This window comes from Gasterosteus aculeatus, chromosome 9, assembly GCF_964276395.1.
Source record: "Gasterosteus aculeatus chromosome 9, fGasAcu3.hap1.1, whole genome shotgun sequence".
NCBI classification, from domain to species: Eukaryota; Metazoa; Chordata; class Actinopteri; order Perciformes; family Gasterosteidae; genus Gasterosteus; species Gasterosteus aculeatus.
The window spans coordinates 17,483,557-17,506,678 of NC_135696.1; the positions used below are offsets into that span (position 1 = coordinate 17,483,557).

The 23,122-nt window shown below is 47.7% G+C and overlaps 1 protein-coding gene across 2 annotated transcripts in view; it reads right to left on the bottom strand.

The window, feature by feature from the left end:
- The window catches only part of fbxw7 (F-box and WD repeat domain containing 7), a 78,492-nt gene that overhangs the window by 46,236 nt on the left and 9,134 nt on the right, over positions 1 to 23,122 (bottom strand). Inside the window, exons 2-4 of one of the 2 annotated variants that reach the window (XM_078109169.1) lie at positions 20,554 to 20,630; positions 9,176 to 9,424; positions 8,344 to 8,925 (exon numbers count right to left, since the gene is read on the bottom strand). In XM_078109169.1, the coding sequence (XP_077965295.1) occupies positions 8,344 to 8,925; positions 9,176 to 9,355 (762 nt within the window). In that variant the 5' untranslated portion in view covers positions 9,356 to 9,424; positions 20,554 to 20,630. The remainder of the gene's footprint in view (positions 1 to 8,343; positions 8,926 to 9,175; positions 9,425 to 20,553; positions 20,631 to 23,122) is intronic. The other variant, XM_078109170.1, reaches the window with a different exon arrangement.

Consider the following 23,122-nt stretch of genomic DNA (forward strand, 5'->3'; position numbering starts at 1 on the left):
CAACGGCCTTTTTAAGGTTATATCGTGAGGGTCATCAGTGAGGGGCGGAGCTGCGTCTCATTTGTTCATATTTATTCCTAGCGGTGTAAAAACTTATAAAAGTATAACCGCTTATATTCAGCCTGTTTGTTTCCAGGGGGTGTGGCCTTACATTGTCATTAAATATCAAGTAGAACATAAAACAGTAGTAAACACGTAAAATGTGATGTTTCACTGTGCAACATGACACGTGTACAACGAAAAGAAATAAAAGTAGCCAATGAGCTTCAACTTTGAATTACCTCTTTGTTAAAACAGCCGTTACGCAAAGCAACAACCTAGGGGGAGAGAGGGCGAGAGATGACCTTTGACATTTTTAGGTTCACTTGCTCAGCCGGACTCAACCCGGCCGAATGCGGACGATACTCACCCGTCTGCGACAGAAAGGCAAACCCTGTGCAATGATGTTGATGCTAAACATCTTGAGTACTTTCTGAGGGGGTAGCGGCTCCGCAGGCGGCTGCTTCTCCGGCGGCTCTCGGGACGAAGCCTTCTCTTTCCCGAAGGCGACATTTGGCATCTTTTTCCGGGCACCCGACGAGAAACGGGGAATGGGGCAATGCCTCAGCATTGCAAAGTAAAAAAATAAATAAATGGCCTTCTACCGGATCATACCGTGGTGGGAGCTCCCCCTGAAACCGGGCCGACAAGCGCCGCGAGCGGAGAACCTCTCTCACGCGAACCCTTCCTCCGACGTCTCAATGCTCCTACCTACTCGCAACTCACCTCCCCGCTGACTGGCACCCTTTAAAATATCTCTGAGGCGTGAGGTCACCGCTGCGCCCGAGCCAGCTGCCGTCAGGCCCCGAAAAGAGGAGGCACAAGCCCCTCCCCTTTCTCTCTCGTCCCCCCCCCCTCTGCTTCCTCAGACGGGCACTGGGGAATCTGCTCTCATGACCCCTCGGGGGCGGAATGTGAACGAGCCGGGTTCTGACGCAGCCCGAGAGTCCGAGGGGGTGGGGGGGCTTCCTCATGCCCCCCCCCCTCCTCTTGTACCTCCTAACTTGGTGGACCACATCATCACTGAGCCCGGTAAACTTCGGGTCATGAAAGCATGTCAGCATACAACGAAACTCCTCGTGTCTTTGAGGCCCGTCCGTCGGGGCCAAGTGTTGAAGCCGGGGATTTGTTTCACGCCACTCTTCTCCGACCCCCCTCCCTCGACCCGGAATGTCAGTAACTCTGTCCATGTCAGCAGAGGGGCGGCGGGTATTTCCGGAGACGACCCCACCAAAGTCCTACGTCAGTACGTGGGACGCACGCATTTAAAACAACGACTCACTGGACCAAGTATCGAGACGGATGGACTTCTGACATTAGTTCTAGGCAGAGTATGTTCGATACGCAGTCCCCCCCCCCTTTAAACCTTAACCCACAAAGGAGGCACCAGTGAAGTGCGGCTATAAATGTCTACTGGCGGCAAAATTATGAATGCAGATTAATGCCGATTCCCACAGAAAATAATGACGCGGCAGAAAACCGCTGACAGCGGCGATTACGTACCAATCTACGCAGAGAGGCAAGAGACGGCCTTCCCCCGAGTGGTAACACATGGCAACAGGCGCACCTACAGCGGCTTAACCGCTCTTCTATTCTCACATCCACCATTGTTTGAAGAGGATTAAGGCGCCGTAACATCTATCAGAGCAGACCGAGGGCCGCCGGAGCGCCAATAGAGCGCCGGGTGGTGGAAGCGCTACCGGCCGTAGCTTCTAACGGTGCGTTCAGCACAATTGGAAAAAGGTTGGCGCCTCGCCGGCAGCTGCTCGGGCCAATTGAACATACGGCAGAGGCTGATGACGAGAGGTCTGACTCAACACGAGCGTGGACAGATAAGTAGTGACGTGGCCCATTCAGTGGAGCCTTTCCTTATGGTCCCTTTCCAGTCCTCCACAAGGACAAAGTGGCGAGCGAGGACAAGCTCTTATGAGTAGATCGCATTTGCAACATCGCAACATTTGTTTCACAAGCTTCTATTGAGACTCAATCGATTCGTGGTAGTGAAAATATTGTGTGGAATTAACTTTTGCCGTGGATTTTTGGATTCAGAGACGGACGCTACAGTCTGGTAGTTTGATGATGTACTAAAAACCGCGATAAAACCAGAAAAATAATAAAATTAGTTTACAAAACTGCTGCTGCAGAGTTAATGGGAGACTTGGTGAATGTTTGTAGGACTAAAAAAGGTAATGTGACCGTAGCACGAGAGCAGAATGTACATCAGCCTACTGTGCGCCCACGCACGTCAGCAGTGACCCGGCTGCAGTGTTTGCAGTGGATTCACATACAAAACTCTTTCAAAACAACTCCGACACATACGGAGACCCGTGTCTCTCCTTGTACGAGGAAATAAAAAAGCTTTTAGAATTTCAATCACTTAAACCGATTGACTCACAATCATTTCACATTTTCTCTTTCAGGTTTGCAAACCTCTTTTATTTTGGACGACCGTCCGCACGCAGCCTGTGAATGGCGGCATCTCACTGACCCGGCCATCGTGGATGTTACTTGAGCTTTCGGACTAATCTTAGGCCTTAAAGCCATGTGACACTCGCCGGTCCAGTCTGCTACAACATGATCAGCACAAAGCAACTTGCTAAATGGAGCCATGATATTCACCCGTGGAACCTTTGCAATGCATGGAAGGATGATCTGGGATGATCAAGGGAATTGAACATTTCTATGACCAAGAAGATGAGACAAAATGGGAGAAACTTTGCGGAATAAGCATGTTAAAAGATCCATAGTGCAGAGCTACAAACCGACACCAATAAGTCAGCAGCTCTGTTTATGGTCTTCATACTATGGTATGAACAACGCTATTGAAGCGCTACATGTCTGCTGTGCATTCGCCTGCTTTCTCTGGGCCACAGTATCACTGGCTGGTCATTGAGTTTACAGCCCATACAGTGCCAGAGGTCAAGAATGTTTGGCTTCCAGTACGGCGGTACACTTACAAATCTCCCCCTGCTTTTCAGCGCGATTGAGATGCCAGCGTCAGTTTGCTGGTGGTGGGGACCCTGCGGGAGCGGGGGCACTGTAGGACGCCCCGGGCTGCTTGAAAGTTATTAAAGTTCAAACTAAATAAAAGCTCTTGTGGTACTAAAAGAATGGCTGCAGACTAAAAGACTGAGAAGCATCGTCGCTCAGGCAACAAATCCAAACACATGGAGATACGATCATTTGGCTTCTCCAAGCACGAGTAAGTAAAAACAGTGTTCCAAGTTTCCCGTTTTTACTGCCGGTCGAATGAGTCACAGCTGCTTATTAAAAGCTCTAAAACACTATTCCGACTTGTGCACCGGATGAGCAGACCTTTGCGAGTGGACTCCGATGACATTAATCTAAATTATATATAGCGCACATCAACGATGCGTTAATTTAGGTATGAACCTAAAAAAGGTGCAGTGAAGTATTATTTATTACATTTAAATACTCCTATATATGGATACGAGTAAAGCTTTCTAGCTCATAATGACTTTTGAAAGAGTCCCTTTCAAAAACCTGTGCTAAACATCAACTGCAGCGAGTGAATGCATGAAACCTCCCTAGCCCCCCCCCTGCTGCTCCGACATGAGCCGGACTGCAGTCCGGTACTGGAAGAAGCCTCTGGCGCAGACTGAGCACAGCTGGGACAAGCACCCACAACCTGTGTGTCCCGGATCATTGTAGGTGCACGACTCCGCAGACCACCGGCGCCCTCTGCTGCTGCGGACCGGGACAACGACGCCACGCTGCTGAATCCCCCCCCCCCGTATATGACAACATCCTGCTGGAAGCCTGCTTTTCAGGATCTGACGGGCGCGGTGCCACGAACACACACCTGAACGCCCCCTTTGAGTCAGAAATGCAAACACATTACAACCAAACTAGGTTTAATGTGACTGTACGCTGCTGTGGAGGGGCAAATCCTTTTGTTGTGACCTTCTAACGCAGAAAAAAGTAGCTGACTAAAATAAAATAAAAAATCCAACATGCTGAGCCTGCAGGAGCGGTGGACACACACACACACACACACACACATGTGTGTAACAACAGAACAGCGCTTTTTGTTATTCCAAGAATCATTTGAGCAAAGCCTACCAGAGGCAATTATCCAAGTCTCAGCGACGGGGGGATGTTGACGACAATTCGCACACTCGGATTTGAACAGAAAACTAGGAAACTTCGTCTCAGGCGGCACGGAAGACAATTAGCGGCCGATCTGCAGCAGAATTAGATGACGCAGGAATAGAAAGCGCATGGCAGCAAGTGGGGGGCCAGGGAGGGATTACCTCCCGTCGGCTTCTGCTTGTGAGGCCGCGGTTTATATACATCGGTGGGTTATTAGCATGATGTCGACGTGGAAACTTCAAAACTTGCATCATCTTTGAATTTATTGCTTTTCTGAATGCATTAGTAACATGAAACTGAATCAACATGACGCAGAGGCAGCTGTGGTAAACGATGTCCCCCTTCGTATTTTCGGTCAATATAATATATGTATTGGCGGTGACTCAACGGAGTTGCGTTCACGTGGGAGGATAAGAACACTGGTGCTTTGTGGCTCACTCCTGCCTGCGTGACGAGGCTAGCGTGTGGGAGACGCCACCTACAATAAGCCGGCTGTCTTTCCCTCAGAAAAAGACGTGTGTGAAGAAAAGTGGAGCAAATTGTCCAAGTTTTCCACGGTGAAGTAAACAATTTGCCGGATGACTTAAGACTGGAATATTTGAATATATAAACCTGTCCACATATTGAACAGCCTGGAGTAGAAGTCTACAGGAGGTCACCGCGTACCAATGGCCGTTCACCAAGAAGCATTAGAGTCCGACCTTTAAACCTCCTTACATCAATATTCAAAAGGTTAACGGCCTTTCTGAAAAGAGATGACAAAGAATCCTACACAGGGGAAGATTTAAAAACAACACTCAGACGTCTGAAAAGAATCAGTTATTTGTTTTTGATTAAGAAACTGAGCACACTTTCCCCAGTGCAGCGTAAAATAATTTGATATCTAAATTGCAAATCTAAAAGTTGTTTCAGTGGAACAGTTAAACACAAAAATGGGAACATCTGCTGTTTTGGAGAGAAAGACAATTCATGCAGTAGAAACGGAGAGTGGAAGACGGTCAAAAAATCTCCAGCTTACGGACAAATAAGACAGCAGCTTACATGTTTCGTGTGTGTGTGGTCGGGGGAGCAGAGCTACACGAAGTAGATTTGGTAGAATGATTTCACAATTGCTGTAAGTTCTCATGGGGCTTCTGTAACGACGGCCGATTCATTCTGCTACCGTTTCCTCCCTGAACATTACGCCACAGTATGCGCCGTAATGAATGCTTCCAGTTCTTAAAGGATGGCTTTGCCAAATCGCCGATGCCACCCACCTGGCAAAGACATGAAGCCGATTGTAAATCAGCCAAGTCAGCCTTTGAGGAGAGAGTGTTTTACATTATAGCAGTGGGATCATTAACACGTTTAAGTAAACATCTACTCGAAAGAAGATATAAAATGTAACACCTTAAATCCGCCCCCCCCCCCCCCCCCCCATCTGCTATCGTTAAGTAATCTGCTCTCCCAAAGGCAAACGTATACGACGCACTCAACACCCGCTTCAGATGCTCCCTCGTGTTCACCCAACACCGTGTATTCTGCCATTCAACGCGTTCGAATGTGACACGACGCCCTTCTTGGAGCCCTCGAATAGAACGGCATCCGAGGTGGAAATCTAAATGACGTTCAGATTCAACCCCAGGACGTCTTTGCACATCAAACCTGCAGACGAGTGAAATCACGCCTTCGATATTTATTCATGAAGTGCTTAAAGAATTTGTAATAAGGTTTGCCGATGACCCCTCCGCAAGGCACAGGGTCAAAAGACGCGCAGGGCAAGTGAGAAGAGGTGGGGGGGGGGGGTGGACAAGTGTCTGAATCAGGTGACCTGAGCCATCCTGGCAACACAATGTGAGACATAAAACTATACATCACAAGTTTCCATAGTGCTGACCTGTATTTCACATAGGTCTCTGTGCATGAGGATATCACCTAACCCCCCCCGCCCTTCCCCGGGGGCCGACACATTGCCGGTCCAAACATGGGTACTGATCCTCGAATACAACACCGTCGCCTCGTGTTTGGCTCGTTGATGGTGCAGCTGTCAAAATGCACGTATCTTAGTTTGGAAGACTGCTGCATGGGACCATGCACACATCCCTTAAACTGATGAGGGAATGCATCTTCCACTACAACTACTAACACCAGCACTACCACCACCACCGCTGCCCCTGCACAGCTCCATTTAAAGAATCGCTCAATTAAATTTCACAATTAAAGAAATGGTTTGATGTTTCCTAAGAGTTTCTATTTTAGTTTTGTACGCCTCTGAAAGCTTGCTTTATTACCCCCTAAAGGGTTGAAGTGTCTGGGAAAAAAATTGATTGTTTAACCTCCAGTCGCATTGAGAAGCGATCATCATTTTTCACCTAAAAACACGGCGGGCGCCACCAAGGAATCCCACGCAGACTGTGGATGAATGCCAATCTGAGCTGCAGCCCTCCCAATTCCAACAATACAAGACCCGCACAGCTGAACAGAATGTGTACGTTCAACATGGGAGCCAGCTGGCCCACTGCGGTGACTGACAGGCAGCTGTGTCAGATGGTGAGAGGCCCTCCGGAGCGGATTCACAATAAGTGCTATATTTAGGCCGATACAAGCAAGGGCCGCATCTCCGTCAAAGGCTCACACACACACACACACACACACGTGTATGTCAAATAATAGCGGAAACAACATTATCGGCATTGTCTGCCGTCTTCTGTGTTTCCCCCAGTGGAATAGAGCTACACAATAAAATCATTGTTAACACAAGTGTGGTTGGAGCCCAGGTAATACACTGCTCCCAATGAAAAAGGAATCCAAAACAAATCAAAAGGGCTTTTTTTCCCCAGCGTGGGAGGGTGTTGCGCTTTAGTTACTGAGCCGTCGCTCCTCTGTCACAAACCGCATAACGGAATGGCAGCATGCGATTAAGGAGGTGAAACGAGATGCAAATAAATATCTGACTTTAAAAAGTGTGATGACTCAATGTTAATCTGTTGTTGTGGTTTTTGCCTGGAGATTAATGTTGTAATCCAGCGTTTATCCAGCCCCTCCCTCTGTGATTTGGTCTTCGATGACAGCATCAACGTGTGCTGTACGTCCGCTCTCCTCCCAGAAATGAAGTGAGTAACGCATGTGGGGAAATCAGTAAGAAGGGTTGGGCACGGGCGATGCGCCGTGTTGCAGGCCGGTCATTTTTATTTCATTTTTTTAAGCATATTTAATGATCTTCCGCTAAAGAAGGAGCGGGTCACTGCTGCAGGCAAACAGCAGAGAGAGAGGAAGAACTGCTTGTAAAGCCGCCATATTTTACTGTGAATTAAAGTGACTGCAATGCAATGGACAGATCATCATCATTGTTTACAGACCATCATCCACTATGTCGGCCTATAATATACCATAAGGCTTCAGTTACATTACTTACATTTAATAAACCCTTAAGGCCAATGGGTAGATGTTGGTGAACAAGTGAAAGGAACCCATCGCAAAAGTTTGTCAAAAGATACTAGGGACTTTTTATTGATTCGCAAAGGGAAATAAGTATCTACGTTACTTTCAACATTCATTCGGAAGTGGTAGCAGTGAATAAATGAAGATTTGGTGAGTTTGAAAAATGAAAAATGTGAAAAAAAGGCACTTTAAAACGCCCCTTAGTCCAGGTTTATGTTCAATCTCTTCAGATCGGTCCTTTTCAATAGTTAATCATTAGTTTGGACAACTTAAAAATATAACTGTTTAAATATCCACTCCACTGGGAAGACTGATGGGGAGGACTAAGGCGCAGCGACACACTGAGGCCACAAGAGGGCGCTGCGGTTTTAAACATGAGCGGCACAGCGTGTGGACTCTTTCACAGCGGTGGTGTGATAACAACAACCAAACACGGCCTGAGAGAAACTTCTGCTGGCAGCAGCATCTTTTAAAGAGTCAGTTCACTCAAAACATACATTTAAAGTACAAGTGAAGCGTGCGCAAAACCCTCTTCATGTTTCACACGCTCAACATTCATGGTGCTCTGCTCTGAAATGCAACAGGAGGAGAATAGAATGGAGTTTCTGCGGTGCTAAAAAGCCAGCCAAAATACCCTGGACAGAGAATTCTCTCCGGGAAGCCGTGACTCTTGTGCAGGATTCCCAGAACTCCCCGTGAACCGTTTACAGACGAACCCTTTCTCCGCGGCTTCCAACAAAACCCCTCCCAAGCGAAAACAGCTGTGCTTACCTTCTTGTTGGAGGAGCTTTGGTGAGTACAACCCGAGTCCAGGTGGTTGTTGGGCGCCGACACATTGTTCTTGAGCGAAGGAGACCGCAGCCCTTCCTCCCTCTCCCCTTCCTCCTCCTCCTCTTCCTCATCCTCCTCCTCCTCCTCCCGCCCGCTCTCCGCCGAATGCTCAAAGTCATCGCTGTCCTGGTCCATCTCTTCCTCGTCCTCGTCCTCCTCGTCCTCCTCGCCCTCTTCCTCCCTGCCCGGCCCCTCCCCCCCTCCCTCGGTCCTCTCCTCAGCCGCCGCCGCCTCCTCCTCCTCTTCCTGGTGACAGCCGCTATTGTTGTTCTCTTCCTCCTCGTCCTCCTCGTCCTCGTCCTCCTCGTCCTCCTCGCCCAGCGGCTGGCCCCGCGGCCGCCTCTGCTCCGCCCCCCACATCCATCGGGCCCCCTTCTCTCCTCCGTTCACCTCATTCGGCGGACCCTCCTCCTCCTCCTCGTCGTCGTCGTCGTCCTCCCCCCCCCGAGGGCCGTTGCTCGCTCCCGACTCGCTTGGCGCCCACGGTTGTTCCCGCTCGCAATCGACCTGCGACGCCTCGGGCTGTGAAGCGCCGGGAAGGAGACAAAACATTTTTTTTAAGTCATGCCTCAGAGGAAAGGTCCAGCGCTAAATTAAACCAGTTGTACTTATAAAAGTTCCTCAAAAAAGTTCCCACGAATACATTAGGCGTAATAAATGCATATTCACACCTCAGCGTGCTGCTCGCTGATGCCAACCAGATTAAAGATTTAAGATTAAAAGCCCCCCCCCCCCCCACTCCCTATACGACGACAGCATCGTTTGGCCTCACCCGTTGCTGCAGCTGCTCTTCCTCCTCAACCACCCGGTTCATGTGCTCATCCTCGTCGCCCTCCTCGGCCGCCTGCTGGGGCGCCCGGGCCGTGGAGGAAGCGTTACCTCGCACTGCCGGACCCCCCGGCCCCCGACTCCGTCTGCTGCTGCTGCCCCCCGACAGCAGATCCTGGTTCATTTCCAAAAGCCAGCTTGCTACCTCCTGGACCTTCGCTAGGCTGTCTGAGGAGGAGAAGGGCTTGGCATTCTGCAAAGACACACAAGGGGGGGAAAAAAAGTCAAACGATTGTTAATACATGGCAATTGTTTTCCACTCAGCCGGCGTTTGTGAGGCGAAAATCAAGACGACTGCTAAGAAAGAAAGAATCATTAGCGCGCGCGCGCACACCCACACACACACACACACACACACACACACGCTCAACTGCTGGTTTCCTCCAAAAAACAACAACTGCGAGTGTCCTTCATCGCATTCTATTCTTGCCCCCTAATTCAAAACAATGGACATTCGCTTTTGGAGCCACACTATCGCTGCCCAGCAGCAGACGAGGATAAAAAAGGTGGGAGTGATTGTGTTTGGCTTCAGATCACACGCCGTTGGAAGCGGCGTCTCGCACGGAGACGGCCGGGCAGAATAGCTTACTCGTGTCCCGGCTTCCTAAAGTCCAATCTGTCAAATGCGAAAGCAAAGCGTGGCTTAAATGTACCAGAAGCTGGTCCAACAACTGCGCTTAGGATTCGGGTCTGTTGACCGTCCTCTTCGATTAGTCTACACGCTGCTTCTTAAGAAAAGGAGAACACGTTCATCTCCGTCTGGCTCGTGGACAACAACTACATCTTGGATAACTCAATTCTCTGTGTGGTCACTTGAGGCGTCAACAAGGTTCCTACAGCAAATTTGTGCCACTGCACCCGTTTTGATTCCCAAATCCCAAATGTGCTCCAATCCCAAATCTTGTCCCCTGGTTTTTCTACTGGGAGCCGTTCAATATATTTGCTATATTCCATCACACAATCTGCAGTGGCATCCTTTCAGTCTCTTTACAGGCTCACTGTGTAGCTTGAAAAATCAAGCAGCATTACAAGGAAGCCGGGGTTACTTTAGTGGAGCGCTCATTCCGTAAAAAGGGTCTGAGGAAAGCGCGGTCATGTGAGGTAGAGATTTTAGAGAAACTGACATTAGGCTATAAAAACAGGCCACTCCTTCCGACAACGCCTCCAAACAAGACACAAAATCTCAGCAGTCGCTGAATCATTTGAATAAATCGTTGCCACAGTCTGCTTTTTATGTAACAAAACTGAACAAGGAGAGTTTGCTCCCTCAGGTTAAGGAAGATCTGTTGTTTACTTTGTCTTCTCTGGGGGGGCTGGGGTCATTTTTTAATGATTTAAATCAATCAATACGAGTATTACAAATCACAGCGTATCACATGGCGGCAAAGAACATCTGTCTAGTTGAGCACAGATCACTCGACATGTAGATGTGAGATTTCTTTAAGCAGTCCACACCAAAGAAGCCGCTTGCAAACAGCGGTTTTTAATGTGAAAAACAGATTTTCTTCTGATCCATTCATAGTCTTTTAAAATAATTTTGAATACCCTCTTTATTCTTGATTTATATAGTTACGTGTGGCGGCTCCCTATCAGGCACATGAGGTCAAAAAGGTCCAATACTGGTGCCTCACTTCCTTGAGCAGACGTTTAATTGTACAAAATCGTAGCTAATGTAGCTTTAAAAATGGGCCTTCTTTTCAAAGCCCAAATAAGGCTCTTTCGCTAATCCCAACTGTGACAAATCAAGAATCGCCTGTGCGGACCGCTGTTCCTAAATCTCCTCCAATGAGCTAGATGTGAAGCGGAAACATTTCCATGGGAAGCTCGACACGCTCTCTTCCGTCTCAGTGAAAACGCATGGCTTTGACCTTGAAGGAGACGTCCCCGGTCCCTTTGCACGCTTCTCCCCGGCTCTGCTGCGCCGCGGTGGGGAGCATTAGACCCGTCTCGGATTGCACGGAGCCCTCTCGGGACCGCCAGTCCATTGCCGCGAGCAGAGGAGAGGAAGGCTATGAATAGCTGAAGTCATCCCGGCCTCTTACCGGAACGGCCCAGGTTTCCGTTATTAGTTTCCTAAGCGCGGCATGAAATCAGCTCGCTGCTGCTGTTCAAAACAATTGTGTGTAGTGGGAACAGCAAGCGGCGGTGACGCACAGTGCAGTTTTGATTCACTTGTTGGCCAACACTTTTGCATAAAAGGGTTTAAAACATTATCGTTCACCTTCGAGTAGACGTGAAGAGACAGCCGCGTGATTTGTACGGACGAGAATGGAACGCACACTTATGAAGCTGCTCCTCTGCTGACCTTCACAGCCGGGTGGGACACAAACAAAGACTCCAGGAACACCAGCAGCGGACAAAGACTTGGCACGTGGCCTTTAGTGGTGCCGGATCAGGAATAGAGGCTGATGAATGAAGCGCGTGCACGCAAGAGCAACGCAGTGGAGGAAAACAGTGCTTTGGGAAGCTGGAGGACGGGGGGCGGGCAGGTGTGAATGTGTGTCTCCTGAAGTAAACAGGTGACACAGGTGCACACGAGAGGGTGAGTCACGGAGATTAAACAGAGAAAATGGGGGTCTGGTGCCAGACTTTTACGTACAGATCAGCGCACAGAAGGGAGTTCTTTTATTTCACGGCACAGCCTTCAACCATGTGATTGCTCCACCTTTAAGTGGATTGCCCAATAAATGAAGGTGGGGAAGGAAACAATGTTGTCAAGGTTAAGTGAAAAGAGACCGTTTGAACCCAAGTGTCTTCATTAACTTCATCCACTCGCATCATTTTGGCCCAAATGATCATTGTTCTACTGACACATCAATCATTGATGTCTGATGGTGTTTGATTATGTAAAAACGATGCTGCATCTATGAAAATATCCTTCTCAAATCTTCATGTGCTGATGATGTCCTGAGGGAGGTGAAAAGATGAAACTGGACTTACACTCAGATTGCGAGGGGCTCGCGAGGTCCAATACAACGTCAATAGAGCAGCAGGAGAGAGGACAGCGCTTATTGTCTGTTCACAAAGCGCATGGTAACAGATATTGATCGAGCAGCTGATTCAAAAGGCCTAATAGCAGAGGGGCAATGGTGGTGTCATACGCTCTCATTCTTTAATCAATAGTTAAATATGAATAGTTTCTGGGGTTTACATTTTATATTCCGTGACATGACAGTTTTCCTATAAGAGGACATTAAAGGCACAGTACAATGCTGCATAGCTTCCCTATGTTATTGGTCTCATCCATTGACCCACTGTCTTATGTTATGCACCAAGGGCCATGTCAAATTCCTTGTATGTCTAACATTTTTGGCCGAAGAGGCCATTGAGGGCAATTAAGACGTCCTCTCTTGGGTTCCTGGACTGCCGCTTTGAAGCCTCGGGTTCGGCCTAGACCAGGCCCTCGCCATTTTTGAATTTTGCAACCAGGGAACCACAGTTGTCATTTATATGGATGGAACGAGGTAGAGGAGACATATACGGCTCCGGTACCCAACACCAGGATTTTGATCTTGTACCAACTGCAACAAAGTCCTAAAAAGTTTAGAAACTCTGAATACTTTGGGGTTTGGGGAAATTGTCTCCGATTCAATGCAGAAGCTTTTAATTGATGTTGCTATTCGGGGCTGGTGACTTGTGACGTCTCAGAGGGCGAACGTGAGACCTCGATCCCCGAGCTGCTCGACGGGAGGGATAACATTTGCCACATTTCTTTCACACTCACGTGTGACGGTGCCTTCTGGGGAGAACAGTAACTTTTTGGGGGTTTTAGAATTGAAACTAAAAAAGGTATGATCATTAAGTATTCGCTCTTCGGCCAAAAAACACCACGGCATTTTCCTCGTGGATTTCTGTCATCGCTCAGAGCAGAGACACGTGTTGGAAACCAAGACACTCGATCACTGCTGTGTCTTTCAGCGTTCGGCTTTTATTCGCTCCAGTTGAAAAAAATAGCTTTTTCTCCTGTAAACCACAGGCAGCCTGAAGGCATCCATTTAAACGACCCTGCCGGCTGAAAGCAAGCGCTCTGTTGTCAAGGCAGCGAGAGAACTTAAATCACCTGGTTCCATTAAAGAATCAATTACTGGCAGCACACTTCTACCTGCCGGCTTGTTTTCGGACGGCCGAGGAAGACGAACAAGGACGCCGGATTTGCTCGGAGATTTCTGCAAATATGCTTTCATTGCACGCGAGGCGCGCACGAGCACAGCGGGCCGATCGGGAGGCTGTGGGCGACGCAGAACCCCGGCGGGCACCGTTACCTTTGGTTGAGGTGGGCAGCCGGCAGCCAGTCGCTGCAGCTGCTCTGAAGTGTGGCTGGAGAAGAGATCTGAGCAGCACGCCGTGCGACCCAATCTCTTCATCAAAGAGGAGATGATGCTGCAGCAGCAACCACACATCGACTTGCTCATTAGTAGCCCGGGCTCCTCGGAGGGGTGTGGGTGGGCGGGCGGTCAGGTGCCGGGTGGTGTTGGGGAAGAAGACGTGCGGAAAAAGACAGGACGAGGCTGCAAGCCGCGGCCTCTTCCTGGTCCTCGTTGAAATCCCCCCCCCCCCCCCCCCCCAGCTGTCTTCACGGCTGATGCCTTCCCTGTGATGGCTCCAAGTGGTGCTGATCCACAGGTCCCGCCCTCAGCGAGAGGCGCCTGCCGTGCGTCTGGACGCGTTGGCCGACGCTTGCCCTTAATCCTCAGTCGCCGCGCCAGAGTTGTGAAGTCCAGTTTGCCGTTTGCATTTCCCCTACTTACTCTACTCCCTCAGCTGTACTTCTTGTATCTCTAAACAGCACGCACCCCCCCCCCCCCCCCACCCCCCACAAACACACAACACCGATACGGCAAATAACGCTTGGGATGCGACGTCTGCCGCGACTCGCCTCTGTCAGCTACGATTTCCATGCATGTCCTCCCACAGCCGTCGGCTGCTGTGCAATGAGGATGCTATCGCCTCCACTGCTGCCGCCACAACCACTGTGCAACACCCCCCCCCCCTCCCTCCCTACATCCCTGCATCCCCCTCCAGTGGTAGACCACTCAGACAGAGCTCCTCCAACTTGCCGATTAAAGTGCTTCCCATGACATCCGAGCTCCTGGCTGCTCCATTAATTGAGGAAGCAATGGAGAGAATATCAGAAGAAATCCAAGCCACTCTGCATGCACCAGAAGGAGTGATAAGCGCAATACAGCCGGAGACACAGAGGGGGGGGGGGGGGTCCAGGGGAAAAGAGCCTTTAAAAAGGGACAATAACAGAGCAGATGGGATTTTTAATGCCGATAATCTGTCAGTGCGGTCAAGACGTGGCTGGTGTCCGCAGTGACGATTACAGAAATAAATGGACGTCTTTAAAAAGACTGACAATATGACTAACTGATAAAGCTGGGAAAGTGAACACTGAATTACTGCACATATTCAAGCGTTTATTAATACAAATAGAGGACACGCGCAGCCGGCGGGTCTGGGATTAGTGCCAATAAAGTGCAAGCGGCAGCAGTAAAAGTGCATCCGTTTTAATTCCCTTTGGAGTAAACATCTGCCCCGGCTTCAGTGAGACCGCATACTCACTGCTCAACTCATCAGCGGCGTTTAACCCCGACGGGTTTAGTGGCGCTCGGGGACGACGTAGACACAGTAGGCAACGGTGAGTGGAGCTGATGGAGCCGTGGGGCCCACGGAGGGACGGATGGCGAGAGGGAGGGGCGGTAATATTCTCCGTTAGAGGATCAACGGCAGCTCGCTATAAATAGCACACACACAATAACATTAGATGCTTGATTCCCGTTTACTGCCACCAATAGAAAGACCATAGAAACTGTTGAAGGCCACGCAGATAAGAAGTCAACCAGGTCTTTTTCCAAATGTTTGGTCTTAAATCAGAGTGCTGCAGAAGAAGAAACAAAAGCAAAGCATCACGTTTTGTTCTCTTTCTCGGCCAGGAGTTAAAAGACGGGGCAGAAGGGTGATTGGCTCATTATTTATAAATATGGCTTTTCGCCTCGTCAGCAAACCGCTGTGGTATTGATCCACGAAAAGGAGACTCTGAGGGTTTCAGAGGAAGACATAATGACTCAAATCCCAGCGGGCCGGCTCGACTGGCATCCAACACGGGATGAATATCGCTCTATTGCTTCTCCTGTGGAAGAAACAAATAAATAGACTATATGAATTCTACAATCTTGAGTAATTGTGCCTCCTCCAGTAAGATACAGCACTGTGTTAAGTGAACAAAAGCAGTCCGGATCAATACTGTGCTCATAAAAAACGTTGTTCCTTGTTCTCAAAAGGAGAGAACGGCACAAAAACTGTTGATGAGTTTACAATGAGTGCAATATGTAGTCAATTTAACCCTCCCTGTAATGCTTGATCATGTAAAACTATTAAAAGATATCTACAAAAATCCCAATATATGTTTAAAAGGCCAAGAATTGATGAAAACGCAGTGCTTCATTTCACTTTAAACTAAAGTCTCAACAACAGACGAAAAAGAAAACCGGAAATTTTGATTTTGAGGCATTAATTGATTTTAGAAATGCCTTTATTACTAAACACACACTTTCAGAAATGTTTAAAATGACCAAGAACAAAACAAATTCAAAGAATGCTAACATGTATTCACATTCTCAGCAAATGATATACTGAAGCCATAGCACAATATATCAATATGTGCAGGACTCAAACTCCCGCAGATCACCCTCATCAATGTTAATGCGAGGTCTCTTTCTATTATTCATCATTACTGGGAGATGATATTTCACCGCTTTTCAACCATAAAATTCTGCCCTTAAGACATTTAGCAGGCAGCACACACACACACACACACACACACACACACACACACACACACACACACACACACACACACACACACACACACACACACACACACACACACACACACACACACACCACCCCCCCCCCCCCCCCCCCCCCCCCCCCCCCCCCCGGATGCACAAATTAACATTTTTCTTTCTGCTGACAGAAACTCAGATTGTAAACCCCTCGTGAAGGACCGGTAGGGATGATTGGACACCGGTGATCCTTTAAGATCCCGGTGTAGAGCCAAAGACAGTGTACACTTAGCTATATGGATCCACCCGGGATACAAAGGGTCACAGCAACATACTTTGACCTCCTGATTATCCTCTGGCCTTTGTGTTGCAAAGTCACAGTTGATATTCATTCATATGTTGAAAGCCTGTGCAAAAGAGACATCGAGCGAAAGGAAAAAAAAGTATGATACTCGTTTATTTTGCCAATCCAGTTTTTTTTAAATATTATTGTCATCATGCAATGTAAACCATTAAGAAGCCAAATATGCCCCCTTTTCACTGCGACATGGTAAGATTTACCCGCCTCTCTATCCTGGATTCAACGTTTAAAGCTACAAAGCTCTTCCTTGTACAAAGCCGCCTGTCGAGTTGTTAGTCAGCATTCTCTGCATGGAGAAAACTGACAAAGCCACAAGCGAGATATTAAGGTGAGCAACCACTGTCTAATGTTTATAGTCTACAAACCACCAGCAAAACATCAGACCCATTTAATGCTGGCAGAACTTCGCAGAGGTAACACATTAACAAACAGTGACCTAATCTTTAGCGTTTGAATATCAAAGTGACGAGCAACACGCTCAGAGCAATACAACCAATGACTTCAGTGGTTAATAATCAAGTGGCAAATGATGCCATTAATCTCTTCAAGCCAATTAGTGGTTGATACATTTAAGTGGGGGTTGCAAATTAAGTCCTCAATTATCACAAAGCGGCCAAACTTTGACACACTGAAAGCAAAAGCTCTGATGGCTTTTTTTGCGAAAAGGGGGAGTAATTAAATATCAAAGCCAAGAATCTGTGCATCACGGTTAACTAAACAAAAATGCAGATATCAAACACATCACAGGACGTGTGGTGCGCCTACACAGCAGTTTCTCCGAGCAGGCTGCTCTCTAGTGGGGAAGAGGCGGATTGTGGCTCCTCTCATACCACTCGAGGCTGGTAAGAGCATCAGTGTTCGTTCATCTGCAGGGGTTGATGGTCGAAGGTTAAATCTAGCATGTGCCATGGTTTTAACCATCACTCGTAAAACAATTAAATATAGTAAAAACACCTCATCGTTTCTTGATGGATCCATAGTGGGATCATAAATTGAGGATAGCCAGCATGTACCAACTAAAATTCCTCAGAAAACATGATATTTGGATATTTGACGGAATACCACTGAAAGGATTTTGTTTTACACCACCACATTACTCAATGAGATTAACAAATACTTTACGTTTTTCTTTCACTATGCATTCACTTAAACTGTTCAGTTAGTTTTGCACTGAATGTCTAGCACTGTTCATTTGTTCGGGTTTACAATGTGCTTTGCCATGTTATTTCATACAGACGTTATTTAAATAATTGTCCTGAAAGCCCTCAATAACAAAAGATACATAGCGAGTTATTCCCCGTATCGTAATAGTTGATTTAGGACAGTTGAAGTCCAGCCAAAATACATGTATATTAATAGTAACATGAGAAAATGACCATGGTCAGAATTCACCTCCGGGCACCGCGGCGACGCCCAAAGAGCTCCAGTAGAGTCACAACTTCCCGTCTCCCCAACGGACACAAAGCAGGACGTCCCGTTTCCAACAGGCATGAATGGCCGAGAAAGTGTTGACCACACCCCTCAAAAGGATGACACGGATCCACCTCGTAAACCACGACACCGCTTGACTCGGTGAGGATACGTGTGCTTCTCAAGTGTGTCCAGTGAGAAGAGGTTTGCACAACATACAGGCGGCACATCCTTTACTTTTTCATATTGGCAACATTGAATAAAAAGAAAACCACTGCAGTTAAAATTGTTGAAACTTTCTAGACCTCTGAAATGTGCGTCAGCAGCTTTATTGCTCGCTCTCTTTTTGTACCGTCCCCAGCAGCTATCCTCCATTATCAATTGTGTTTGCTCCTCTCAGAAGCAGGCAAAAGGCTGCTCTGAATTATTTACAGAGAACGAGGGGGTGAGAGGTGTGGGACTGATTAGGGAGCGACACGCAGGACGGCTGAATCTCAGCCCTTCACCATCTGCTTAGATGGAAGTAGATTCAAATTCTCATTTTAAAAAAACGGACCTTTCATACAAACGACAACACTTGCTCTTCTTCCTATAAACGGGTTCAGCAGGCACGTTGCTTCAGTTCTTCATGTTCAATATGAATAAAAAGAAATCCCTGCCGGCGAGTGTGACAGCGTGCTCAGTTCAATAAACAAACATCTAAAAAGGAGTCCGTTTCAAAAACCCTTTGTTTTTTGCAAGTATTTGTCAAGCATTTGAATGGTTTTTGACGCATTTGATCCATTTTGTTCTCGAGCACACGGAGAGGACACTGGGATTCACATGGGGAAGTTGCACATTCAATCCCAAACCCTCATGCTGAATTATTCAAAACGAGCGTATCAGATTTCCTTCATCCGGTCCCCGAGACGAGTGGTAACAGTTTTAGGGAGAGACTATGTTAACATTTTGACATTTGAGTGCCGGCCCACAGTTTTAAAAATGCAGCCGCGGGACTAGCGAGCGCCCGCTCTGTGGCATCGCTTTACCTTTAATTCACAGGTGCGCGCAGAGGATGAATAATTCACGCCTTGCACCGCAGACTCAGGGCTTTGAAAAGGGAAGAATCCTTAGCAGACAGTCGCTGAATACACCATGAACGCATTCCTCCCCCCTGCGCGCCATTGACCCTGCAGCCATGTTCCTGTGGACATGTGCCGAGTGTGAAGAGGTGACAAGTGTGAAAATGTTGCTGTGTAGTATAGCGGAAGGATTCCTGTCGCCTCAAACTGCTCAACGCACCAACTGCTGAGCTAGCAGCTAGCTGCAGACAGAGCCACTGATATTCTTTAAATAATAATGGCTTTTAAAAAAATGTAGTTTTTAAGTTTGATAAATGAAAAATTTTGAATTAATCAAGAAATTGCAGATTAATTCCATATCAAAGCAGAAGCTAACCGCGTAAAAAAAACAAGATTTTAAATGATCATTAAATGAGCCCATGTGTTAACAAACTGTAGTTCAGTTCCTACAAACCGGCCCGTGTGCGGCCTCGGGGGGTGAATTCATCTCCCATTTGTTCAGAACAACTTCCACAGCGTCCCGTGCTGGAGTGTGAAGGCTGTGCTTCCTGCCGACAACGATACCCCGGGAGGGGCCTTCCGCACAGCGGTCGCTTTCTGATCCTCCTTGATCCCTGTGACACCTTTTCTTTCTATTTCATTAGATAACACATGGCTCAGACATTCTTTAAACAATGGGAGTGGAAGTAGACGACGCACTAATGGGGTCATGAGTCATGTTGGACTTTTTTTTTTTGGCATGTTCCAGTATCTACAAACAACAACAACATGGTTAAGGACCATGCAGGAAAAAGGCAGATAGGCAATAAAAAATAACTCCTCGATCAAGATACTTAGATTATAGGATGTTGCAAACTGACAACCAAGTGGACGTGTGGCAGGGAATTTAATCTGCACTAACGGGACAATCAACTTGCTCTTTTCTGTTTTACGTCACTGCAAAGTGCTTCAGGGACAAATCATGTATTTGAAGAAAGCTACTTGGGCTTTAAAGACCTCTACGGATTCCTTCTACATTTAGTAGACTAGGAATACATTTAGCAGATTAATTGATTGCTTGTGCGGGAACTTTCTCACCTTTCTTTTACGTAACCAACGTGTCCCATGTTAAGAACTTGTATGTGGTGGCCAATTCCAGTGGAGTGGGAAGAGGAAATGTCTACTTGATAACAGCCTTTACATGGGAAATGTGTTGCTAGGAAACAACTGTTCAAGCTTACATCCCATCAGCTAACGGAAAAGACATGGCATTAACGTGAGCCCGTTTGTGAATATAGAATGGTCCATATGTTAGCAGACCTCATCGCAGCCTTTTTAATTGCGTCTCTCAAAAGTGTCACAGCCTCGTTTTCCCTGCTCCCCGTTCACCTTCCAGGTTTTAGTTGCTATTTTAACACGCTGCGATCAAGACGTATAGAGACAGTCTGAAGAACACCAATATGGTCGCGAGGAGCCAAATAATTGCCCGTTATGTAAACTTTGCCTTCGGATCCCAACATCCGAACCAGGCCTCGCATTCACTGCTCCACCGAGGCGCACGTCATACGGCGTCTTTGTAATCTATAAACACTACACGAGTTCAAAACAACCACAAACCTCACCATTCCTGTGTGTAAATAGCGTAAATAGCGATAAGCGCTACGTTGAGCACTAGCCACACACAGGTCCGGGCCCCTCAGAGGTTCACACAGTTGTGTTTACTTACAGTTCTCTCGGCCTGGGTTCGCTCAGGACACAATGGGTCTTCTCCACTCCAGGTCCGACTCTAAGAGTTGATTCTTTCTGTGGACAAAGCGGAGGGGGGGGGGTGTCAACGCAGCAATCTCAGAGGTCATCGCAGAGTTATAGGGCCGTGGGGCCGCCTGGGATAGACGAGAGGAGGGACCGGGGGGGCCAGAGTAAGGAGGGGAGGATGCTGGCATTTCACAGTTTATTCTCCAAAACACACACGCTCTCTGACACGCCTCATTTTTCCACCTCCTTGTACTGTCGTGAGTTTAAGCTTAAAACTGAAACGGGGAATAAAGAAAACAATTTGTCAACAATGAAACATTTCAGTCCTTCAAACTGCCTACAAAAAATGCCCTTTTAAAAGACATAATATTCTGTTGAATCCGCAGTAATGTACACCAAAATAGCAATTCCAGTCAAATCATCTTTCGTGCCGACCCCCCTTTTAAACAGCCCAATCAAATGGGCAGGATGTTATATAAATCCCCACCCCCCTCCTCCTTGTAAATGGACACCGCTCAAACTCTTATATCAAACTCAATACATCAGCTAATGCCGCTCCAACGTCACGTTCGCTGGGACTTCAAGCTGCGAACACCTGTCCCCCTCTGGGAGTCGCTCTGCACCAGCATAGCCGCCGCGCCCCCCCCCATCCCCCAGAACCGGATCGTCATCATTCTGATCCAATCCATATGTTCAACTTACATCAACACAAGTCCAATAGCTTTACTTCTGTACCCTGGAGTATAACTTGATGAGCGGGCCAAACGCAGACAGACGGGTGTTTTAACACGAGTGATGGAGCGCCGGGTTTCACCTGCGTGGGAACATGATTAGACCCACCAGGCAGCGGCGAGGAGCCGGCTCACGGCGGGAGAATGGGCTTGACGTAAACAAAAATGGATAAGATCTTCTGGGGAAACTGACAGATGTCCAGACGTCCAGCTGTTTCACATGCGATAACGCTGAGATCGGGTTGACGGGAGAATCCGGAAATTGTGAGACTTTATTAGATTGGCTTCTATTTGCAAAGACGCGGATAATTAAAAAGATAATCAGGGGCATCGGTACCCAGCCAGCCTGTTTGGGATCGTCAGCCTGGGACAACACGAGTCTCTGTATCGGTTCTTAACGCAGACAAAAGGGTTAGCGGTTCGCAAACGCTGGTGTTCGGATACGAAATAACTCCATTTTAACCCACTCGTAGGTTAAGACAGAGCTCTCTAGGAAAAGTCCTTAAATGTTTCCCAGAGGCAAACAAACAGGTTACAGATGCACACCACTTCTATCTGGGTCAACTGCGCCTGGATGGGCCAAATAAAATGAGTCTACATGGAAAAAGGCAGCTGCCGTGTTTTCTGGCCCTGGTTCAGTTCTGGTAAAAATGTGAGAAGCACACGTTATGCAACCGCCTTCAGCGAGCAGAAGCCTCACTCCAATTTAGGATTTGCCGTTGAACACTGCACAGGTTTTAAGTAGCGCAACTCGTATGTGCACTTTTGAGGACACAGGACTACGGGTAAACCTAGTGGACATAATTCACTCTTCATTCTTTTGCGTAACAAATACAGAACTGTTACATTACATGACTGAAAAAACATTTACATTTTAAAGCATAAAAGTTACATAACACAATAACTCTGAGATGCAACAAAATGTCTCGTACTACTGTTTGCTCCAAAAAAAGCCCGTGCCGTCAGATCCAGATGTGGACGTGGCCCTTTGTACAGCAGCCTCGTCAAGAGGAACAAGTGGGCATGTTGCCCTTTCCAACCACATGTAGGGCATTTTCACTGCCTGTTAAATTGGACAAATTGGACAAACCTGGAGAGCTGTTGGACAAGTGTCTTCCTGTATTCCTGCTGCAGGTGTGAACTTCGAGCTCCGTCTGGTTGACATGTTCTCACACAGCAGTGTGAGTCGCTAACAGATTCACAATAAAACAAGCCTCATCCAGTCACGGTGTATCCGAGCTGAAGATGTGACTCACTCGATTTTCTTTAAGCCTTTCAATTCCACCGTCTGCGGTCCACATGAGCACTTTGTTCAGGGATATTCTCTCGGTGGAAAATATGCAAGCACGATGTTAACCTTTCTATTTTTTCCCCCAAAACGAAAAGCTCAAGAGCCACAGGTGACTTCAAATTAGCAGCTCACTTACACTTATTGCACATTATTACTTCCGCCCACGTGGCAACTAATGACCACCTTTCAGTATGCGGAGGTGAGCCCGGCAACTGTCTGGAGCAGCTGCTGAGTTGCCAACAGCACGGAGAGAAAACGAGAGACACTTCATAAATCACTGCAGGAATGCAGCCTCATTTCCTTTGACCCCACCTTCTCAACAGCTTCTTCCTCCAACTCCAGGAGCGCTCCACACCGAGAGGCCGAGACCCAACCATCGCGATCGTGACAACGTCTGCAGCTGTATCGCAGCAGTTAAACCTTTTTCTTTCCCCCCCCCCGAATGTCCCTAGAGCATTCTACCGAACATGATGGTCATGCAAAGCAGATAAACGCTGATGAGGAGGGAGGATTAATGG